Source organism: Bradysia coprophila, unplaced genomic scaffold (assembly GCF_014529535.1).
Source record: "Bradysia coprophila strain Holo2 unplaced genomic scaffold, BU_Bcop_v1 contig_350, whole genome shotgun sequence".
Classification (NCBI taxonomy): domain Eukaryota; kingdom Metazoa; phylum Arthropoda; class Insecta; order Diptera; family Sciaridae; genus Bradysia; species Bradysia coprophila.
This window is the reverse complement of record NW_023503608.1, coordinates 10,551,529-10,577,736: the sequence shown is the minus strand read 5'-3', so window position 1 is coordinate 10,577,736 and position 26,208 is coordinate 10,551,529. Positions and strand designations below refer to the sequence as shown.

Genomic DNA, 26,208 nt, shown 5'->3' with positions numbered 1-26,208 from the left:
GGTTGAGTTATTGGAAGAGTACGATGGGGTGTCATTATATTGTGGCGGATGACTAAATTAAATTTGTTGATAGAGATGAAAAACGATACCAGGAAGGTGGCGGGATATTAACGTCATCATTGCTTTGCGATATCATTTATTTGAAGTTGTACTTTGTAAAATGAGAAATAGGGTTTTGGTTTGATATATTTGATATTTGATATTTTTGAATTTGTATTGACAAAACGGAACATTCCGTGCTGGTATGGTATTTTAAGTCAACAACGAAATATGATGATTAAGTGAAGATTTGATTTAAACGTTTTGTTGTTTCATGGCCATCAAATAGGACTCATTAAGTGTGTCAGGCTCCAGACGATGGGAAAATGTGATGTTTAGTTAAGTTTCCAAGCTATGGATTTGCAAGCTGCAAGTTTCGGCGATGACTGTTTTTGGTAAGGCATTCAAGGACTGTATTAGATTCATCTGTGGCTTGGGACGATACGAATCGACATCGGCATTCACTAATGTGGTCCTGGGCTGTGATTTGTTTTGTTACCTTGCTAATCTGTCTTGTGTGCGCAAGGCGCTTTTGCTCATTGAATCTAGGTACCCGTATGAGTGAATTACTCCAACTTCCAAAGCAAGAACATTCGATCTTATTGCGCCGAAAGCCAAAAGGGACATTCTGTCGCGGTCATGTTTCGTCGGTGGAACTTACAGCTCTTTTCCACCGAATGTTAAGAGAGTTTTATCGTTTACTGGCTTTAAAGATGCGTCTAGAGTCAATAAATGTGGATATATCCACTACGGGTCAGTTTTTGAAGAACATCCTCCACTAACGAGAAATTGAATGGACGTCCTTTATGGACCATCTCTATTAATTTGAAGTTGAATTGATGGTGTTTTTGGTAAAGGTTCCCTTTAAGTAGAAAATGTAATTTTCTCGTAAATTCTTTTATTTGCCGAATTCGAGGCCAATCACCAATTGTTCCTATTGTCTAAAATGCAACTGTTGTCAGTTTGACAAACACATTTTCCTGAAGTGCTTTTCTCATCACGTGTAACATTCTCGTTGATGTAATTTATTTAATTTGTCGTTTTTTCGTTTAAAATTCTACCCAAATACTCGCGGAAAATTAAGGAAAAGGATCCTTTTGTTGTGTTCGTATTGTTGTAAGTGAGGTTACATCTCCAGTCGAATTTGAATTACTTAAAATGGATAATGTCGCAAGCCACCTAGCTCATAAATTGAATAACAAAATGAATTTGAAACCGAAAATAAACGTAAAATCAATTAATGTTCGTAATTCCTTTCTTCTGTCGTCGTTATATTTCGAATAACACCCATCCGAATTGGATACCAAATGGCAAAATGAATGAATATATATCGATACCGTCACGACGGATCTTTTTCTTCCTTTTCGGCTATAATCTATACCATGTAAATCCGAAAACCTCAACCGTTAACATATTTATATCTGAATCAAGTAACGAGAATATACGTTGTGTGATATAAAAATCGGAATCGGAACGTATACATAATTCCTTTAATACGTATTACGTGCGATGTAAAAGACCAAGAAAATATTTCTTTCTTTATGTGTGCACCACGAATGATGGTGTTAAATCTCACAAATAAGTTCAATGAAAATGAAAATCATTTTCCAAGAATTTTCTGTGAAAAATTTGAAAAAAAAAAAAGATTGAAGCTTAGTATAGTATATGATGATCAATGTGAGAGAAAAAATGTAAGAAGATATTGAAGTTACATATAGCCATAAGTGTGTGCACCATCAACTTCTAGATTGGTAATACTACACATCTAGTAACAAGCCACATCTTCAATAATATCGATAAAATGTAAATATTTAAAGTATATGTGTGCCCTCCGATGTGCTAGCTGTAACACTGGTAACATCGCATGCGAACTCAATAATGGTAAATTCGGTATATTATGATGTTTTGCCACACTCTTCCTACGACTAATATCAATGAGAGTGTATGAGGAAAGATATTTATTGGCAAAAAGCCTTAGGGAAAACCTTTTCATCGGATATGTTTTTGTGGAATTTTTTTATACGATTTTGCACAGATTTTATGTATAAACTTGTTACCTAGCTTTACTCTTCAATCTATAAATATTGTTATACATCACACACCAGCCATGTTAGCCGAACAAGAAACTTAATCGGCGACGGCCACAGTTTTTTCACTGCGACATGACAGTGAAAACGGTGGCGGTAATTTGACTTATCAACTTCATTCGGTTGGATCACTGCATCAAAGTCAGTCATTTTATATTATTCAGTTAATAGCAAATACTGAACTTAAAGACCTTTAACCGGACCTTAAAAACGTTTATTCCAACGATTCGAAGGATATGGAGTACCTAATTCAGTCGGTAGAGAACGGCTTCGATTTTTATGGAAGATTTTATGGCTGGAAACCGACGTTTGGCGGCTAGCCCACCTTTCACGCACACATATATATCCCACTGCATCTTAAGAATTTATTTATTTCACTACCGAAAAAATGTATGTTTTAGACATTATATTGGGTTATGGTTATGAGGAGGATGGACTATAATTTTGAATTCTTCACTTATACATTTTTCGATGGTATATTGCTGCCTCAAGCGTATAAAAATATCTAAACGTTTGCATGTTTTTAGCAAACAATATTAAAAATGCAGGGAGATGATGTTATTGATTATATTAGGTTGGTATTGTAAGCTTTTGAGCCATATGTAAGTATATCCAGACCTTTTTCGATAATTTTTCTTATTATATGTCTGTTGTCATATTGTTTCAAATAGAATCTGATTCTAACGAAACGACGATTCGTATAAACAAAAACAAAATACAACACAAAATGATCGACGTCGATGGTGTAACCACCGCTAACTTAATTATTAACTCAATCTGGGTACATTACTTATTCAAAATCCTATTTACAAAAATCAATTTTACAATAATTTGCAGCTGCTCCTCTTAAATGGCCATACGCCGTTTAAGCACCTACATATACAATTTCTCTCTCATTATACGGCAGTGATTTTTTTTAACGAAAACTTATTTTTCGATTACCGAGGAGTACAAGTAAACAAGATTTATCCAGCAATTTCCAACCCGGTATCCTCTTTAAATAATGTGGAAAAAATCAATTTTATTAGCATTTCAATATCCATGGGAGTAACTAAGCAGACAATTCAATGAACCTCAGATGTGGATCGTTTTATCAAAAATAAAGTGTTATGTTCTTATGTATTATGTTAAGTGGTTGGCATTGTATGTAGCTGCAACTATTTTCGTACCACTTGCACCTTTGGGATAGACGATATAAACGGCAGTAAGCTGCTGTGGTTTATGGTAAATGCAGTGATTTTTATGTTGTTAAAATAAAGTGCTGTAGTACGAAAGGTGAAGTCGATATGATGGAAGTTATGGAGCAACTACTACACCTTCTAAACAACTATTGACTTGCATAAGTTGCACATATAAGTGAGAATGAGACTTCTAACAAATCTGAATCTCTTTAAATTAGTATTCCTGTTCCAGTTGTAAAGACATGCACAATGTGAACTAAATTAGGAGATGTACATGTTTCGAGTTCCGTTCTAATTCGTAAAGGTTTGGTACATAACTTTTGTTGAATTACAATTACCTACTTTAGCGGTCGTACATAACTATTTCTACATTTCTATGTCACTCTATATCTCTATGTCTCTAATCAGCTGTAATCCGAGTCTTTTTTTTTCGATTAACAGACATATTATATAATTTCAACCTCGTCGAACAATGTATTCCAGCATCGTAATTTATTGTTGACCCGGTTATTAGTTCGAAATGTGTATTATGTTTCAAATCGGAAAGTTTTCGCAAAAACAATGCTCAAAACCATGAAACTCTCTGCGGAATTAGTGTTAATGGTCTGATCATACATTCATTATTATCGGAATGATATATCTTCAAGAGTATACTTATCGTTTACCACACCATACGAAACGAACGAACGTGGTATGAAAATCTTTTTGGTTTGTTTGCTAGGCCCTGGGCTAAAAACTTATTTATACAAAGTTGTGCTTAGGCTGGTGTTACGTATGGGATCAGCATACAGAGCATTACAGTCACGGTAATTACGTAATTATGATAATAAAAGTATCGTGAATGAGATAAGGGTGGAAAATCTATAATTGTATCAAGTCAATATTTATATAATATTATCAATAAAAACGATTGACTGACATGGGTTCATGATAACTCGAGATAGGGGTACTGTCGAATGTGAAATTACTTAGACAGTTCGAGTTCACGACGGATACACAGACGGATATGGGAAGAATGATTACAGCAAGTAGAAATCGTTATTACAAACGATTTATCATTATTCATCAATAACAAGTCAGAAACAAGTAATTGTTGCGGAAGCTATAACGCTTTTCAGAAACACTTTTTCTATATTCCCAGCACCACAACTGACATTAAAGTAAATTAACTCAAAAGTTTCCGTTTGAAAAGTATAAATTATTCATTCCACGTCTATATTATCACCAATACATCACCCTACTTAACACAAATAAGCACATCTTTACATCAACCCTTCAGCAGTACGAGGGATATAATGTAGTACGGATATAGACATACATTTCACTACATTCATATTTGTACGGTAATGGTTCACTCGTTCCTCTGTTAATTCGAATGCTGCAAATTCAATTAAATATATAGTTTTCGTAAATAATTTTGTTTGTGGATTTTGCTTTGTTTGTTCGTTAAAATTGTGCAGAATATAAAGTAAGGGAATCTGAAGAAAAGGAAGAGGTAAGAATTGAGATAATTTGTTGGGATTTAGTTTGTATATTATGACTTGCTAAGCGCTACACACGCTTTCGAATGAAATATATTATAATAAACATTTTGATTGTGGTTTACGTTTTTTGTTGAGTCGCAAAATTTACGTGAATGCTAGGCGATATGACTTGGCTTCTTTTTACTACCGATAAAACATTGCAAAGAATATATAAAATTAGTTCCAAGTCTTCTGTCGGGTTATTGTCACACATGATTCTTTACTCAGCAAAATAAGCCAAATGCTTTATGAGGCGAATATTACTGAAAAGGCCTTGGTTGTCCAAAAGGCACTTCGTTCAATTTTCTTGCACAGCGAAAATAAACGAAAAAAATCATTTGGAAACATTGGGAAATTTTTCTAGTAGGAGAAATGCGGCACTTCTAGCCTTTGTGCAATGGACAACATTGGAATTGTGGTGTTATTTGAAAACAATTGTGATACAGCTTGTAAGGTAAATTTCCAGCAATTAATTGAGTACAAAACTGTCGTCTATGGTGTGTTCAAAGCTCACAGACGTTAGCCCCATATTTAAAAAAATCTGTTTTTTTCTTAGAAGAGAAAAGCTGTACTCTGGCTGGCTTGAACTGTAGCTAAGGATAGTCACTACTAATTTCACGTTTCTCGTCAAGATCCCGTAAAGTTGGTTAAGAATTCGACCGAAGATTATATTGGATTCGCCAGTCTGGTCAACAAAGAATAGTCTAAACATTTTCTATTCACTCAACATTCTCGTATGAAGAATGTTGAGGGTTTACCCGATTCTCCTTCTTTCTTATTTCATACAAAATCAAATAAGGCTTGCCATAGACAAAGCTCGCCAGAAAAGCAAATCTCGTAACAAAGTTAAAACCTCTTGCCTTACCCAGTCTATCATCACGTAGAGTGAAATTTGATAGCTTGGCTATCGGACAGAGAGCTGTTTCGGCCTCAGAACTCGGTGGCGGCCCTAGGACAGTGTAGAACTATCCATCTTCAGTTGTTACACCGGTTCCTTCACAAGACAGCAGACCGTAAACTCACATTGAGCAAGTAGTCAGTACCTAGACGCAACTACGCGTAACGGCCTACAATTAGGAAAACATCATGAGAACTCAGTCAAAAGCAAAATGAACACTCAAAAATACAGAGAAAAATTACGTCTCAACAAATTCACACAATTTTACCTCCATTCTTTCCCTTTGTTACAGCGTTCAGTTAGTCAAGGGTCAAAGTTACTTCTTTTACGGCGACCAGCTCTCAGAATCCACAAAAATTGACAACACAAAGCCGCTTGAAAATTCTCAGCTTTAAAATCAAAAGTCAAACTCCAAGGCCCTCTACCCCACTTAAAGAAAATCAAATTCGAATTCAGATCCTACTTTCACACGCTTTTATTAACATTACACACACATTCTCATTCATCCATCTTCATTCATCTACCTTTCAAGCATCAGCATACTCCATTTCTTTACGACTTCGGTAACGCTTTATCGTTGAAACACTCAATACATGAACAGGATTTTGAGCAACATACAAAAACGGCGACGACGTCCCATTTAGTTTTAAGTGCGAAAACGTCCTTTCAACATCTAGATAATTCGTTTTGGCTTCAAAACTGTAAGTGATCACTGATCACAAACAATTTCGAATATCGCATTGATCGTGCTCGACAAATCTCTCTTATCTTTCGTGTTCGAATCTGTTACTGCACTGAATCTTCGAGGTTATCACGACATTATGCAAACGCGTTTCTTCTAAAATTGAATTCACTCTTCCCCAAGGCAAATACGGGATCGAAATATGCACCTTATCAGATCCATCCTTTAATCCTACTAACACGGCGTCAGTTTCACACACATTCAAAGGAAATTCATCAGTTATACCAACTTCGTCGGGTTATTGTCACACATGATGTCTTTACTCAGCAAAATATACCAAATGCTTTTTGAGGCGAATATTACTTGCAAAGGGAAAATCAACGAAAAAAATTAATTGGAAACATTGGGAAATTTTTCTAGTATAGAGACAGGAGAAATGCGGCACTTCTAGCCTTTGTGCAATGGAACTTTGTGGTGTTATTTGAAAACAATTGTAATACAGCTTGTAATGTAAATTTCCAGCAATTGAGTACATGAATGTCGTCTATGGTGTGTTCAAAGCTCACAGACGTTAGCCTCATATTTCAAAAAAAAAATCTAATCTTTTCTTAGAAGTTTCACGTTTCTCGCCGAGAGCTTTCAGAATCGGCAACCCAAGAAAATCAAAGATATTTCTTTTTGGACCACCCTAAATTCTAGATGTAACGGAAACTACTCCTACCATAAACCACATTTTTATATCTAAAAAAAACTTGAGACACGTTTAAAGCACGGCATGAAATTGGCATGATTACTGGAAATAGAAGCTCCTTGTGAATATAAAATCAAACAATACTCCACCTACGACTTGTGAGTATTTACAATATTATTTGGTTCATTTGGAATTCAGAACGACAAACCGTCGTTTTAATTGTAGCCAAATGATAAGCTAATTTCTAATTATTTACACCTACCAACGCACTGTCAGTGCTATGCACCTACGCTTTAAAAATTTGTTTCGCATAAAATTCCTATATAGAAATTGAGAAAGAAATTCTTCTTCTCAATTATAAGATAAACCGAATTCAAATCGAAACCTACTTTATAAGTAATTAAACAAAAAAAAGACCATACCGTGAATACATTAATGAATGAAAATCGTTTTACAAACAAATTACTTAAGCTTATTGATCTGCTTACCATATTACGATATGCGTGCTTATTATAACAGTTCCGAGAAATTTCAGACACATAAGCATTTATATTACATTATTCATTTGCTTTGATTAATTACAGCATACTCCTTGTAAATTATTTGAAGCATTTCAATGGTACGCATTTACAAAGCTTCCATCCACCCGACATACATACGGTTTTACAAATATATACTCACTGTAAAGAATTTTCCTATTGTCTGTGAGCAGTACAACATTTTCATTTTCCGCATTTTTTCCAACATCCTGCCTATATTCCGCTTTTGTTTCTAATTTCAATTGTAGTTATACCTGGATGGATATGGATATATTTTACAACTAGAAAAATTTATCTGTCGAGTAATGTTGCAGAGAATTGGTTTTTATATGCCGGGCTGGATATGTACCGTATTTATATTTATATATATGTGCGAGTTTCTCTGATGCTTCATTCTGCTTCGCTTTTTTTATAGATTGTTTTATGTATAAAGTAGGTAGATACAGGATATATGAAAGAAATACAGCGCGAATTTTCTGGTTCGGAGTGTTAAGTTGTGTGATCGAACAGCTAGCTAGTCTTTTTTTAAAACATATACACGAACAATCAATGACCGTAAAAATTGATTCCTCTGTGTAATTTTAAGTTAGTGACGTGACGATGTTTCAGAAACACGGATTCGCTTTTACAATTTAAATAACTGGGAACGAAAAGCTATTGTTTGAAAAATGACAAGAACTTGTCCCAATTATATTCCATAAAAAAATTCGTTAGCATTAAAATTTTCCGTTGAGTAATCTAAAATCCAATTTCCATAAAATATATTTTTTTTAATAACATCTTATTCAAAAGGCCTTTTTGAAGGCGAATATACTGAGTTTGTTTTGGACAGTCGACCCATTGTTCGCTAGCTTCAGCTTATTTAATAAGAAAGTAATTAATTTTCCAATACAGACATCGTAATTCCAGAAACTTAAAGAAAATACGGTGACTGAAACAATGAGGTGTATAGATGCACCTGGTTACGAAAAGAAACTCCATTTCATTAAATTCTGTATTTAATCCTGTTTATAAAGGTAAAGAAATAAGTTGCACCCGCTCTACGTCTTCTTTCTCTTCTGCTGTTGCATACTGTTCCTTTATGTGTATAAATTTAAAACACTTTGTATTAAGAAGAAAAAAAAGCTGTATGCAACATAAGCGAACATTGAAATTATTATAATCAAATCTCATTACAGAATTCAATTTCAATGTTTAATTCAAAAGGGAAAAATATGAATTGCTCTTCCGTTTCTCCCGTTCTTTTTATATTACCTGCAAAACCATTTCATGCACATTTCATTAATGATCCTTTCTTGATGAAAGAAATAAGGAATACAACAGAAGCGTGAACCTTTAACGTTTATATTTCCACGTGTAAGTTGGTGTGCAGGAATTATGGTTGCCAGTTTTGTCTGTAATGAAACAGTAATGAATACGGTTTACATGTTTACCGTTTTTAATAAATGTCTATTTGCTTCACCCGCTTCAACCCCACTCACGTCAATTTATTTAAATTTTATATTGAATATATCAGCTGAGCGTGTAAGTTTGCCTCGTGTTATACGTTTAAATTGACTGTTTAACAGCTTTTCTTTCAGCTTAGCTTTTATTAAAATAGTTTGAAGCTTCAACGTATAATCCTTAATAGAATTTACATACTCAAGATTCAAATATGATAACTGATAACATTTGAAAGAATTCTAGAAGATAACTATCATCACCCTGGCAATACTAAAAAAAATTCTTCAAACTCTGTTTGTGCTAACACTTATATCATGTCGCCTAGAATTTCTAAAGATTTTGCAAAATATGCCATTTGAAATACATATGCAAAGAAATGAAGAGGAAAAACAAAAAAAAAACGTGAATGATTCATATTGGAACAATAAGACTTTATATTTATTCTTTACTGCGATGCATGATTGTTTCTAGCATTTTTTTCTTCTTTTTTATTTTACTTTAAATTGCTCTCTGTTCGCATATGCATTGAATGTGTGCATACTGAATACTGCACACGGTTTATGTATTTCAGTTCATAATTTTGCCCGGAAATAAATTAAATTTTTCTCAGTCGTACCATGACTTTTAGGAATATTTTTCTACAACGATGCACTCAAGAGTTATTTTCACAAAACAATTAAAAAGTGTTTAATGTTGTTTTCACTCAATTTCCATAAAAAAAACTTACTTTTTATGGCGCGTACCATCTACATCTATATATAAATTATATTTAACGGTTTGTAAACTTAACCTTTTGTAAGCGGCAAGTGCATCGCGATTAATTAATTATTAAATCGTTTATACTTCTAATGTTTAAAGTATTTACAAATTCCTTTCTTTCTTTACATTATTGTTTGCAGTACCACATTAACCATAGAGCTTATCGCTTGTTCATTTTTGTCGCTGCTGCCAATGAAAGATCACAGATGGCTAAAAGTTTAAGTATCGAGTTTAGTAAATAATGACATCGACAGTATTACTCTTTTAGGAAACAACTAGTCATTTGTTTTCGATATCGACGTCAAAAATTAGAGATTAGCTCTGGATAGTGGTCTTCTCTTATACAGCGAAACTTATAGTAAAAATAGAAAAGTGAAAGGGATTCTTTTGAAAACGTACCTACCGATGTCGCACAATTTTTCCAGCGAACTTTTTTATGTGTGCCTAGATACCTTGAAGCCAAAAATATTTTTTTGAACATTCCTCGATGTTTCTGTGCCGAGGTAGAACAAAGCATAGTTTTGCTGTTTTGTATTGGTTTATATTCGCTATTATCCAAACTATGAAACATCTGCCATACATGGTCCCGAACAAATCAAATTTTGTGATTAAAAATTTTCGATGTTCGAGCAGAGGATGTGAGCCTCAAATTTACACTTCAAATGTACAATTATCGTTTCGCTACACGTGCATGATCGGTGTCATTAGAAAGCTAAGACTAGTAGTAATTAGGGGCTTTCTGTAATTTTTCCGCTACAGGACAATCATTAGAATTTCGCCGAAGTAGTCACTTGTAACTCATTGTAGATAAATTTTAAACCCAGCAAGGCCCCGAATGCAATTTCCTTTCAAATTACACCTCAAACAACTTTGTACATTTCGTGTAGCCCGAGCTCTACTCTACCTCGGCACACAAGCATCGAGAAATAAAAAAAAGGTCCTCAATGGACCAATACCTATCTAGGCACACATACAAAAAGTTCGCTGGATAATACGTCTGATTTCGGTAGGTACGTTTTCAAAAGAATCCATCTGAGAGATTTTCCATCTAACTAAAAAAGATTCTTTGAACAAAAGAAGTAACAGATTTAATGCGGTTCATGTGGTTCATATAATTCTTTGTTAATAAACATGATTACACTTCTGTTGTTGAAAACACTTAATCATAAATTTTACTCGAGCCCGAGGGGAAACCGTATGCAATGAAGAGAGTAACGCGAAATAAATGGCAGTGAACTTAGATTTTCACAGAGCTTTATAATTTTTTTTTTAATTTCATTTCAGTTTAAATTATCGATATTTCTTGTATTTCTGAATCATTTCCGTGATTTTTTCCATCTGCTCAAAAATGTAAATTAAAAATGTGGCTGCGCTCCCTTCCGCTTTTATAAATCGATAAAATGAAATGATTCAACCTAGAAAGCAATAGAAAATATAATCAAATGAAAACGACACTCTCATAATTTTAAACATAGCGAAAGCGAACCAATTTTAGTGTGACAAATTAGTGGTCTATTTTCCACGTCAAAAATATGTCACCAAAAATCCAAAATTAGTTCTTTTCATCGTAGGACGAGACATATTTGAATTAGCCAATTTCGATTTATATTGCAACAATAAATAATTATTGCAACTAACAAAAATGGAAAAACTTAATTGTCGCCATGTTCAATCAATAGAATTTTAACAGTAAAAGGAAAGTGTGAGTTTGTATACCATCAAAGAAGGCAGAAATAAATTCTTATTATTAATGGAATTGTTGTTAATGTAGGTATAAAATGAAATTACTTTCTTTACATCTTTCTTTCATAAAAGGTAAAAAGTTCCAAGCATTCTAAAAAAGTACCTTTCCAAATAAATTGGAATTTCGATACCGAGTTCAGAAACCATAAAGTACACAAAAAAATCATTTTGCTATTTTATATTAAGCTTTTTGATCTCAACAACCCCTTGCCTAATTTACGAAAGAGAGGAAAAAAAAAGTTTGCTTGGCAACATTTTACAGTTCCTGGGACCACATCAGAAAAATTGTATCCATCAAACGAATAATCATTTTTGTTGTTACGCTTTCTATTCACTAGAAACCTACGACAAATATCGTCTGTTAAAAATTGATTTAAAATGAGAGAGAAAAAATGGTCTACTGAAAATGTAATATTCAAACATTTTGTATTTACAGAACATGTTGCATCAAACTCATTCGACACCCAAGGACCCATGTTTACTTTGGAGCCACCGTTTCGGCTGGAATTCACAAATACGGCTGGCAGCCGGGCCGATTGTACAGCCAGAGGAAATCCACCACCTCATGTAGAGTGGGTCGATTTGGACAACAATGCCGTTACGACAATACAATCGGTGAGTTTCTTTCTCGTTTGTTGCTGTTCCAATTTTATACTTTGTAATTTTTACTTGAGAAAATGTAGTGTGCTCATACACATCATGTGTATGGATTCAGAAACCTCTTTGTGTAACAGTAAATTTAAACGAGAAATTCAACCATTTTATGAAAGAAATCAGTCATTTTATTCCATGAAACTCAATTCAAATATATGTAAAAGTTAAAGTTTAGCGTAACACTGAACTTTGTCCGCTACTTTACATAGAAATTTTCATTTTATTTTCTCGAATGTAAAAAGGTATACGTTTCTGCCTGTGTTGTGAAAAAAAAAGAAAAATATAAAAAATTACGGAAAATTCGCATGTGGCCAATTTAATCTGTAATCAAGCATTAAAGGATAATCCCCTTGTGGCTCCTTTATAACATTTTCTGAAGTGTGTTTTTCACTCGAATCTATGTGGTATATTCGATATATTGTGATGTAGCCTGGTGAGTTTACCTAGCGCAGAAAATACAAACGAAAAATGAAATCTTTATGTATATAAAATGTAATGTCGAAGAACGTGTAATATGTCCTGTTGTATATATGTTTTCCGCATTGAGAACACTCACTCGTACAAAACATCAGTGAACGCTGCGCTCCGTTTTATGTGTATACCTAGCGCTTTTTTTTTCTCTTCCTCGACATTTCATTTTGTTTTACTTTATACGGTTGGTTGATGAATGTGGTTTTTCGCTTTGGTTGGTATATTAGTTGCCACAATAAACGAGAAAAATTAAATGAAAAATCGACAAACCGAATTTTTCATTTTTTTTAATAAAAATTATAATGAGCGCTGGTATATAGCATTCTGAGTGTGGCTTACACATATGTAACTATGTATACATACCGTTCGCTTTTAAAAAGAACTCGGCACTTTTTCACATTATAAGTGAGAGGAGCTATGAAAGGGATATGATATGTGTGCCTGGAAGGATGAAGATAGGAAAAGTTTTTGGGTTAATTATGCCATCATTCATGACTTTGTACAATATACGTATTATTAAGTCACACTTACACATTCAGAGTTCGTTTCGTTTAATATTTGAAATTTGTTGGTGTGCTGAAATTCGATTAGATTAATCTCCAGATTATGGCATTAAAAGTAACGGAACAATAATTGTTCTCTCACAGCACGGTGTTTTATACGAATGTGTGTACATGTCCATGTCCGAATACATGTCCAATACTCGTCATGTTACAGCGAAATTCAATTAAATTTTCTGGAAACTTTTGTAAAGTGCTGCAATTTATTCATTCTACACATATCTATACGTAGACACACACACACACAAAGTCTTTTATAGTTGGATTTTCCAACAAAATAATTATGTGCAACAACTTCCTTCCTGTTAAGGATATTATTGAATATGACATTAAATGAGAAATAAATCATTTTATTGATGCGGTAAAAAACAGTTGGCTATAATTGAAGCTATAATGAATTCTTTCGTATTTTTATGTTGAAGCTCACTTCAGGATAATATACATATTCTCGAAAAGTTGCACTTGTTCAAGTTTCCTATTCACTGTGTATGTACGAACGAAGCTGATAGCTTGCGCTGGAACCATTCCAACATATTTTTCAAGTTGACATATTCGACATGACGGAAAGAAAACGGAAAGAAACTTAGTACAATGCAGAAAATGTATTTAAAATAAGTGTAAAAGCTAAACCATTTTACAGTCCTGTTTAACTTTATGGTTTTTTATGTACGCATTCAATGACTTCTGTACGAATCAGTACAGTATACATAATGTAATTCCTCTTTATTACATTTAAAGATTTCCTTAATAGAGGTTAACGACATGCTCGTTTTCCTGTGAGTATGTGGAGTGTAGGTAGGTAGGTATAATAATATCTCTCAATGTTTATAAGATTGTTCGAAATTTAGAAACACATTTCATTATGTAAAAGCTCGATTCTTTTCGAATTTTTTAAATCTGCCAATAAATTAATAGAAGACCGAACTTAGTGCTATAAATTTACACAAACAATGATCAAGTACTTGTAGAAACTTGGTACACTTTCCGAAAAGTTTTTGAGGCAACAATTTAAGAGAACGTAACTTTCACTCATCATTTTTAAAACGAAACAACGTTCAAACAAAGCACAATGAACAATATTATTGTTGCAGTACTTTAAGTTAAAGACTTTATTAAACGATGTTCTCAAAAAAGTAGAGCAAAATAACAACTTGGTTCAATATTTTCTACAAATTGAATCTGCCATTTGTGGAGCAATAAAGTAAAAACGTAAATTTTTAAGTAACAGAGCGGTGAGTGTCATTCTTGTTGATACGACTCCAGTTGTACTAGTGTTAACTACTCTTATGGTTTTTTAAATTTAAAATGGAGGACTCGCACCGCTCCTTCTTCTTTTACTTTTACTATTAATAATGTGTTATTCATTTCTACAAAGTCGTTCGATTAATTCTTAAAATTTAATTTTTGGTTTAGGGGAAAATCGAATCAGTCAAATAACCCTTTACGGGAATATGTGACGCATGTCATTGTGTCTTAACTTAATTGAATAACTCCTTTGTATATATATTGCCACGGCAGAGTAAAAGTAAACCTGGCAGGAGTGGTTCATTATTGAAACGTCAAATGAGGGACCTCATACACTGTGTGAAAATGAACTCAAATGAACACTGACATAAGTTGCAAAATAAATAAGGCTACTAGATAATTAAGGTCTCTAGTCAAACAAGCGCTCCTGCCTGGGTTACTTTTACTCTGCCGTGATATTGCTCAAATACTGAATAAATCAATTTATTAATCAACTCCCAAAATAAAGCATTCTGCGCCTCAATAATTGCAAAATTCTATCTATCTTTACCTATGCCAAATATAGCTACTTGAAAATACCTATCACCTATATGATTAGATCTGTTACTTCATTTGTTTTAACATGAATTGTATTTATCGTTCTGAATATGACACTTTCTAAAAAAATATTTTTAGTTAAATTTAGGTCAAGGCAGCCTGCAAGACAGTCAAAATTAAATATGCAGAATATACAGACTCAGCCAATACCCTCTCTAGCAACCAAACTAGGAAAATTAAGGTGGTAAAACTTTACAGTGTATTCTGTCAAAGAAAATTTTACACTTTTAAAAATAAATTAAATGAAGTATGAGCAGCGATTTCATTTTTTTGTGTTGAAAATATTACGTGTTGATTAACCATTTCGGTGTTCGAAAATGAATAATTTGTGATTGTGACGTGTTTTTTTGTGTGTTGCTCCGTTATTTTGGTGTGCAAAAATGAAATAAAGTTTAAAGTTTGTCTTTTTCGTGTGACGTCAATATTGCTTTAAAAAAGAGCGCGGCACGGCAACTCTATTACAAGAAAAAGTCAGTGTCACATTTGTCAAAATAAGGTGGTATTTTGACTGCGTCAAAACGAAGTTTGGTTGCTAGAGAGGGTATTGACTCAGCTGCTCAGTGAACGATTTAAAATATTATTAAAAATAGAACAAAGACGTCTCAAATATTTCTATTCAAAATATTGAGATGGAATTATGGATGGAAACAATTTCTTTCAACCATTTTTCGTGTTCTGTCTATGACTTGCTGACATTTTTCTGAAATTAAAATTAACATCTTCCCTTACCCTGGCGACCTACATTGATTATTAAGTGTTTCAGTTCAAATGTCCATTTTGCTTTTGCGAATTCCATTTCAGTATTTGATGCACGTCTAGCTACGAAAAAAAATAAAATGGTTTTCATTAGAACTCTTTCATATTTTTGGAAATTTACTTCCAGATTTTTGTAAATTTGTTACGGACTAAATTTCAGTAAATAATTTTTTTTGCGATGCTTTCTAACAGTGGATACTTCAAAGTTAATTGTTGAAATCGAATAACATAATCAATACACCTGACTTTGAATATAGGTGAAAAATGTGCAGCGGTAACCACGACAAAAATTGAATACGGGAAACAATTTAAAATAAAAATACTCCGAGTGACACACAATTTACTACAATTTCTACTTAATGGAAAAGTTAGTTCTCAACTTTCACCAGCTACTTTTCATCGTATGAATAACCAAACTTTTTTTGACACCCCATGTTGCAAACGAAAAAACAAATAGTCCGAGCCTTTAAATTCTTGACAAGGTAAACTATACAAAGGCTTTATGGTCCCCCTTTTTTTTAGTAACACTTACATTATGTATCTCCGTCTTCCACCAACATCGGCAACCTCATTAAATTCGATTTTTCTTTCATCATCGAACGAAAATTGGTTTGTGTACATTAAAGTGTGATAAGGGTCGAGCCATCAAGAAATTTTAAAATTTTAGTGAATATTGGAAGAGATTGGGGTAGGAGGACAATTTTATAAAATTGGTTTTTCTGAATTATACATATTGCTATATTTATCGTACGTATATATACAATGAATGAGTATCGACTGTGAATGAGGCGCAAAATCTTCCAAGAGAAGAATGGTGTCATTGTAAAGTATAAGGTACAGGCGAAATAAACTTTGAAAGTACTATATATAGTTAATGGTTGAATATGAGGCAGTTAATTGAATTTCTTTTGATAAATTTAATAAGAACGCAAGACTGGTAGCGTACATCTGTGATAAGTTTAAAATTCTCTCATCAATTTCTTCATTGCTTTGTTTTCGTTCTATTCAATAAAGTTCATCTCGATTAATTAATTATTTCGTTATAATAAACTAATCAATTAACTTTTATTGAAATATTTTCCCAGTCTGTCGGCGTGGGTGTTTTACCTAAATTTATTACGATATATTTTTAGCAGCAAATAATGGTGGATCTGTCGAAGAGAATCGCCTTGAATGGCTTTCATAATGACTTGAAGCGAGGTGTATTTGAGTCGATATTTTGTTCTTTTTTTTAATACAAAAGGTAATAATAAAGATATTTGTAAGATGAAATCTCAACGAAATTGTTATTTATGCAACAAGTTTCATAATGACATATTCCTTTGTAACAAATAAAACTAGACCCCACCTAACGGGTGAGTCAGGTCTCTTGACTGATTAAGCTATCAAAAGACATTCTTTTATTTTAACTTCAAAACTCTATTCTCTGAATTAGGACCATAAAATACATACGCCCAAACGTGCTGCAATGAGGGAAAAACGACTGCAAAAAGAAACAATAAAATCGAAGGCCTAGGTTGGGAGATAAAACACAATGAGCCAAAAATAGTCGGTATTTTAACCTTCGAAAACCGAAAATTTATTTCAGGATTTCTCAAGTTATAGTGCCTTCAAAAGACCAGACACAATTCCTTTTGTCGATATTGCCCATGTACGAACTCGATCTGAGAATTTGTTTTCTTCGCCGATTACAACCAGGGTTTCCATAATTGGTTGTATTCAAGTTGTCGAACCAGTCAAAACTCTTTTAGGAACAACTCGTAGATATATAGTCCGATTCTCCGTGCTCCATGTGCCTAAAAAACGACAACAAAAGTTCTATTTTATCACAAAAAACGACAACAAAAGTTCTATTATCACTTTGTTGTGAAGCACAAGCAATAGTCTCCCAAATTTTCTAATTTTTAAATGAATTTTCTGAATTTATTTTGCCACAAAATTTATTTTGGGAAAATTTGAGAAGATTCGAAAAATTACCTGCACGGACTTTTAAAACCCAATACACTTTCTCCGTGTGTATAGGAAAAATGAAGAAAATTTGTGATCTACAAATCGAGTTACAGACTGCTAGTATATCTTAGAAAAATCATAATTTATAAATACCTTCCACAAATCTACTTCATCGGTGATTTAAGGGTTTTACCGATGCTTCCATGTCCATGCAATGATTTTATTTTTACCAATATTGCAACGATGTTAATTGATCAAAACAGGACTTTAAACTAACGTCAATAGGTTCAGAAAGAAGTACGTCACTGTTTCGTTCGGAAAATTATTACGTTCACTCCAGAATCATTTCCCTAATTTTTCAGATTCATAATGTAGTGGAGTCTTTCTGGCTTGTAGTCAGAAGTTGCGCAATTCTGATAGGAAAGACTATGTGATTGATAACAACAGAAACGGCATTGAACAATACCCTCTCTAGCAACCAAACTAGGAAAATTAAGGTGGTAAAACTTTACAGTGTATTCTGTCAAAGAAAATTTTACACTTTTAAAAATAAATTAAATGAAGTATGAGCAGCGATTTCATTTTTTTGTGTTGAAAATATTACGTGTTGATTAACCATTTCGGTGTTCGAAAATGAATAATTTGTGATTGTGACGTGTTTTTTTGTGTGTTGCTCCGTTATTTTGGTGTGCAAAAATGAAATAAAGTTTAAAGTTTGTCTTTTTCGTGTGACGTCAATATTGCTTTAAAAAAGAGCGCGGCACGGCAACTCTATTACAAGAAAAAGTCAGTGTCACATTTGTCAAAATAAGGTGGTATTTTGACTGCGTCAAAACGAAGTTTGGTTGCTAGAGAGGGTATTGCATTGAACCAACAGTATACTCAAATTAAAGAGAACGCGCTACATTCCTAATTATACGAAATAATATAATAATTACGATTGTAATGCGTTCACTTTAATTAGAGTACACTGTTGGAATAACCATACGCTAAATAAATAAATAAATAACAGAAACGGCTGATCATCTGCTATCGACGATAACGACAAGCATACACGATGAGATCTAGTTGGTCTGTTCTAATATAGGGAAATGTATCTTTAAATTATTGAAGTGGTAGATTTTGCATCAAAACCTAGGAGATACTTTAAACAAATGAATTAACCGATTTAAGTCTTTGTTTGGCCGTTTCTAAAATGTTAAACACTCTTTTTCTATAGCCGCATTAAACGCTAACATTTAAAAGATTAAATAACTGCAAGATTAGTCTATGGTTACAAGGGCAGATACAAGAAAAAATATTCCAGGCTATTGCTTTGTACTTGCAAATAAAACGAATATTGAGCGACGGTTTACTACCATAAGCTCTGTATTTTTAATAATCGTGTTATATAATACAATTAAGTTGTTTATAAAATGTGCTGTTGTACGCTTCAAGTGTTTTTAAACAAGTATCGGAAATGACATAACGAGGGTGTGATGATGATAATTGTACATGGAAAAGCTGTCGTCTGGAAGAAAAATAAACAAACTCGAATTTCCGCAAAAAGTTTCATTGTTCAAAATTTAAAATTCAAGACCAAAAACAAAATCATTGACGCAAATAAGTGCTACAAGCTAATTTATTGCTGTAACATTCGCTTACAGGTACGACACATATTAGCGAATGGATCGCTACTGTTTCCGGCATTCGACGCTGGTTCGTTTCGACAAGATGTTCATTGGGCGATATACAAATGTGTTGCATCTAATTCGGTCGGAACAATAGTATCACGAGACATGCAGGTGAAAGCAGGTAAATGTTTGTCTACGTAACATTTTATCTGTTACAGTTTTTAGTCATATTTTTTCAGTAAAAAAAACGAAAATCCAAATATCATTTTTAACTGAACCGAAATAAAACTCACTCCGAAAATTGTAAAATGATTTATTCATTAAAGCTTGACCTAAATTTCATACAACCAGAATTAAAAAGGAGGAGAAAGCAAACAAATGAAATTTTAAATCCGTTTGTTCCAGCTCCATATAATTTATTTCCGAATATGCGCTGGATAGCTTTGGATATGTGATTTGTGTTCATGTTCATGCAGTGGTGTTTCACATAGCATGACCTGAATCGATGAGATTCGCATTCCATTTCGAATATTTTCGAAATATTATTGTTGCGAATGGAGTATTTTTGGAGCAAATTATTTTTTAATGAATTGTCATAAACAGATCTATTGGTCTACCTACCCTTAGCACATAGTACTACCCTTAAATTTATTGAGAAAAATATTTGAGTTGAGACAAAAGGTACAGCAATAGCTATTATATAACATTGCCTCATAGAACCAATCATATTTCTTCTTTTCATGTTGCATGAACTAACACCAGGTCACCATCAATGTAGGCCTGAATGTGAGTCTAATAATCAACAAATTAATTCGTTAAATTCCTAAAACTGGTTCGGTAATGCTAAACATTTTTTTAAATTTAGTAGATACTAGGTCCCACCTTTTGGGCGGGTCAGGTCCCTTGACTGACACTTTTCTAAATGTATTTTTGACGTATTCATAAAAACTTGTCACATTTAATACATAATATATTTACTATATTAATGACTCCACGCAAATGACAGTAAAATTTGACTAGCATAAGGTGGAATGATTTTTGACCACTTTTTGAGCTCTCAATTTTCTTATAAATTTTCAATTTTCAAGATTTTCAATCAACCTCAAATCATAAATAAAATATGACTCGTGTAGATTGCGACCCTCGCTTCGCTCTGGCCGTAAACTTCCCACTCGTATGAGCTGTCTATTATTCTGTTTGATTGCCTTTTTGTTACATCAGAGTAGATGCGAAGTTTGTTTTGTGAATGTGGAACGAGGACTTTTTCACAAAATAAAAAAGTGCGATACATGTTCTTCTCTTACACTTTTGCGTAAAAAAAGGAAGTCTCCGGCACTTAATGTACCTTCACATGGTGACATGGTAATAAATGAAGTTTATTAGTTTTTGGTTCATCGTTAAAAATAACTCAGTTTACCAATATTTTCGGTAAATTGGTACCGATTTCGACTCTATAATGGTAAAGGGATTAAAAATATTTGTAAAAGTAGAGATTTATTGGTAGACCGAGAAAAAATAATAATAAAATGTCACGACTCGTGTGAATTACGGCCCTCGCTTCGCTCTGGCCGCAAACTTCACACTCGTAACATTTTTACAATATTCTCTTTGATTCATTTAATTCCATGTATTTAAAAACATCTTCAGAAATTAGTTGAGATAATTCATCTTATATTGCCTGCAAAAATTTAACTTTTGTATTAAAATTTCTTACACTTCTTAATCAAAGTGTGCTAATTTGATAACAGGCATTTTGCTGGCGTAAGATGTGGTTGTAAAGGGAGTAAAAAACTACCTACTTGATAAATGATAGTCAGTCTACTATCAAATTTGATAGTCAACTATCAAGATGTTAGTAGTTCACTAGCAATAGATGTTTACACGTTAGAAGATGGGCATCGAATGATGAAATTATTCTTCCTACTAGTTTCCATGCAAGTCGAAAACAAACTTATATGATTTACCCACACTACCAAACCAAATCAAATTTCATCAAAGTAATCTTTTTTAATTGAGGCTATGATCAACAGTATAAAATCCCGTTTTTCTCGGATAGCTTCCAGATCCTTAGTCCTACATAGCCCATCTTCGAACTTAGCATCGGGATTTTAATTCCACGTATTTAAAAAAAAGAATCATCCAAATTGGTTAAAAATTACTCAAGTTATCGTGCCTTCAACGATTTTTTGTTACCCACATTTAACGTTTTTCATAGCATTTCATACATTTTCAATCACAGTGAACCTTTTTGTTACCCACATTTTTCGGTATTTTCTGGTGTAAGACCCTGACTTTCAGTCAAGGGAATAATTGTTTTATTGGAAGTGGCGCTTTTCGCAGAATGAAAATATAAACGGTTAAACTTTTTTTATCTCTCATTTTGTTTCACGGTTGCCTGCTGCGGACAGAAAACGAACAGAGTTTTAACCAGCTTCCGAGAATTCTTTCGCAGTGTGGACAACATTTTCATTTAAAATATTCAGAAACATGCGGAATGTCGAAAACAAATATTTTCCAAAAAACGAAAACCTAATTTTTTCTTCTTTCTTTTTTTTTTGAAAAACTCACATTCCCCACTGAACGTTTGAATAACATAAAAAAATAACAAAAAAAATTCAGATAAACCAAATGTTTTATTCTCTAAACTCACCCCCTTTCCCCTCCACAAAATCAAATGGAATTTAAAGTTTACGAATTTTTATGCAAATGCATAACCCAATTAAATTGATGATACGTTTCAACTATTTTGTTATTTTAATTTAAAAAATAAAATAAAAAGAAAAAATGTTAGCAATTTTCACAAAGGGAAAATTTGTGCAAACAGTAAAGGGAACAAATGAAATGAAATAAATGCACACACAAAAAGAGAAACTCTTAAATTTCCCGGTTTAAGACAAGGCCTCTCTCGCTAGGAAATAAAACCACAATTTAATATACTGTAATTATGTAATAATTTACATAGCAGTGGGTGCTGTAGTGAATTTACTACTCAGTGAGTGTATATATTTTACACCAAGGTATATTAAATGCGAGGACGGATGACGGTATGACGGTATTTGGATGTCTTTACAAATGGTGTGATGATGGGTTTTGTCGGGGCTGTTTCCATTCCACACATATATATAATATATACATTACCCTCTTCTTTATGTACACACATTTCTACCGTCTATTTTATATATATGCGAATTGGAAACCATATTTTAATTTGTGTGCAAACGGATATTGTTTATGAGTGGAGGGAAATTTGTTTTTGTTTTCTCTGTAATTAGAAAAGTGGAATATGTGTGTGCCTCTCTCTGTGAACTTCATTCCGAAACAAAACTAAATAACGCCAAAGCTACGGTTACATAATATAATAAGTTACGAGTTTAGTATGGTATACATGACGCCTGGTTTAATGTGAACGTGTTTTTGTTGGGTAATTGCATTGCTCCATGTATATTAAAATTTAATTTATGGTTTTGGGATTAAAAGCATTATTATTTCGGTTGTAAGTGCGGTATAATGAGATGACGTATGGCTTCTGATCCTTTAGGTTATAAATGCTATTGTTGGGCAAGCAAGTAGAAATTTATGTTTGAATTCTAATGAACTTCAAAACAAAAACAAAAATTCAGTTGAATTGTAAATTATTTTCTGTTAATTAGGGAGTTCATTTCGAAGTGATGAAAATTGAAGAGAACTCTCTATTTAACAGTAAACGACAGGATTATTATGTACACATTGCATATGGTTCAGAACGGTTTTAAGACTAGCTGTTAACCCAATTCGTTCACCAATTTTCGTTTGTTGTCATAAAGCACGAGAAATCAACACCTTAAGCGTCTGCTCCTTCAAGAGATCTTAATATCCAGATGCATTTTGCTCCCTACGGTATTTTAGCATTTTCCGACTGTGACATTCGTTCAAATTTATTTTGAACATTCGAAAATTGCGTTTCAGTATTCAGAATTCATATGTGTGCACAATGCCTTTTCCCATTTTCATATATGTGCGCACTGTCTATTTAAATGGCATTGCAACCATAATTCCACTTATAGGAAACGAAGTCATGCTGACTGTGGATCTCAGCAGGGGGATTTGTTTAAGTTCAATAAATATTTGTGTTTGTCATATTCTTTTCATCTTTCAAGAATTCAAATTACAAACCCAGAAACAGTGGGAACGATCTAATTGAAAATTTGAGTAAGGATAGATTGTATTGTCCTAGAAAATTTTTGGGTTACTGCAAATTCATTATAGCTGCTCCTTTACTCCTGTTTGGTATTAAAGCTCAAAAGGGCAGAGGCTTTAATTTAATCTTGGCTGTTGGGTTATGGGTTATTTTTTAGGCCATATAAGTTTGATGACAAAAAATATTATCCATTCTGATATCCCCACGCACACGTGAGTCAATTATAATACCATTTTGCATGTGAAAAGGTTTTCGTAAAATACATTTTGCGACGTAACCCTTTTCTGCTTAGTCGAATATGTCGCCTATAAAACACCCATATCATGTTAGATATACAATTCTATTTTCACATTCACCAATATCGACTCGTCGACTCAACTTAATTTTGCTTTAGTATGCAGTTATAAAATCCTCGAACAATATTCCTCGATTTTGCAATAGGTTGAGGGAGGATTTGCTGATGCCACGAAAAGAAAAAAACCATAAAAATTCTTGCCATTGAAATGACATAACCATCTGCCGAAATACCCGCAACATTTTTCGACGAGTAGTAATTTTAGCGCAACCCGAATACTACTGCTCATATCAAACAAAGAAGAATTCAAACTTTGAAAATGTTCATAATTCCACTCACAAGTGGTTTTGTCTTTCCTTTTAAAATCTTGAGTTTTCGGGTGTTCTGCCCGACAAAGGAAACGTCGGAAAAATCTCAACTATGCAAATATTCGAGTTAGTTGTTTGTCTGAACCCTTGGTGATAAAATACTTACATATCGCATCCCTTACCCATTTCATGTACACATAATGTGCAATGACTGTGCGGTGTGAGGAGTTGATTTATAACAGCCCCTCAAGTCATCTCTGGTGCACTGCACATGTAACATATAAGCAAAAAGTATAAAAATAAAATGAGAAGGATGTGTGCGGTGGCAAAATATGAAATGAATGGAAGTGAATAAGTCACTTGAAAACAAAAGCTTTTTGATATGTTTGAAATTGGTCTGCGCTGTCTGTGAGTGTCATTCTGAGAGAGGGTTGGATAAACAGGAAAATACGAAAATTGTCGGAAGAGGCTTTTTTTGCAAAATACTATAGAGTGTACTTATGATGAGCTTCAATTGATTTCACAGCCATTTACTGCAGTTTATGAAATATTAATACTTTTGCAGTTGTCAACCAGCGGTATGATCCAGAAGTTCAGAATCCTGGTGGTTTCTTAGGTGGAAATGTTCTCATCAAATGCAATATACCGTCTTACGTGAAGGAGTATGTTACCGTTACGTCATGGTTACAGCAACCATCATTCAACATTTACCCGTCTGTGGAAAGTGGTAAGTAAGCGCATTGTATGTTTGTAGTTGTAAGAAATTTGTGAAAAATAATATTTATGTGGCCTGTAATCGACAACTCCGACAAAAATGAACGAGTAGCTTCCACTTAGGTGGGATGCGGGGGCTATATATAGCATAATGTATGTACAAATTAAGTGAAAGATTTTGTGTTGAAAATACTGACACCATAGAGGAGAAGTATCAGAATCAAATTTATACGTGCTGAACAGTGCCAAAATATTGGGGTTCTCATGTTACAGACTTTTGTTTCTTTATTTCTTGAATTAACCTGTTACAGACGACAAGCATATGACCAGTATTATTATCGGGTCTATCACTTCCATCGATCAAAGTATTTCTAATCTGTTGATTTCAAATCTTGTACTTCAATTTTTTTAACATGCATTTTACTATGTAAAGGACCATATTACACATAGCTTGTCATTATTTTTGTCGTTATTATCGACAACAGATGAATAGCCGTATGTAGCTCTCAGGATCGAATGTTCTGCATTCCTTAAATCGCTGTGTCATGATAATGATTCAACATACTAACCATCATAAGCACAAAAAAAAACTGTAGCACAAAAATGTACCCAGATTTCCATTTTTAAAATCAATTTACCAAAAACCTGTCAGCCACTTAGATTAGACATTTGTGTCATTTTCCTTTTTTATTCAATTTTCCGTATAGTTTCTCGGTGGATGAAATATCTTCTTCTTACGTACCTTTTTGTGACTACTTTATCTTACAGCAATTTCCTTCGATCAAACTCTATTCCGGAAATTAATGAAAGTGAAAAAAGATATAGTGAGCGGAAGAAGTGTACGTCCAATAAAAATAGTAAATTCTACATGCCACAACAGTCTTCACTTGATTACTCTACACTGATTGTAAAACAAATTAAGATACTTCAGCACAGTTTTCTGTCGTGCAATTGACACATTCAATTTATTTGTGTCGCTTTGATGCATCAAGCTAAATGACCCACCCCTATAAAAAGAACTTAAGACTTTCATTAAACGTGCCTTATCAGCATATCTAATTTCACTGCTCATTTGAGAACGGAAAGCGGAAAGAAATCAAGTTATATACAATTTACAATCACGCGATGCAATCTGTTGATAACGAAAACTGTGAAAAGATTATCAGCCATGTCATCTCTACCGACACAACAAGCGAATGTAGATGAAGCGCACGAGGAAAATCAAATATAGTATTTTAATATACATCACTTGTGCACAGAACGATAAAAGTTGACTGCTGCAA

General features: G+C 33.4%; 1 protein-coding gene across 1 annotated transcript in view; it reads left to right on the top strand.

Moving 5' to 3' along the window:
• The window catches only part of LOC119080939 (Down syndrome cell adhesion molecule-like protein Dscam2), an 83,536-nt gene that overhangs the window by 7,105 nt on the left and 50,223 nt on the right, over positions 1-26,208 (top strand). The window contains 3 exon segments of the mRNA XM_037189562.1: positions 12,022-12,200; positions 19,465-19,612; positions 24,777-24,938. Coding sequence (XP_037045457.1) covers positions 12,022-12,200; positions 19,465-19,612; positions 24,777-24,938 — 489 coding nt within the window.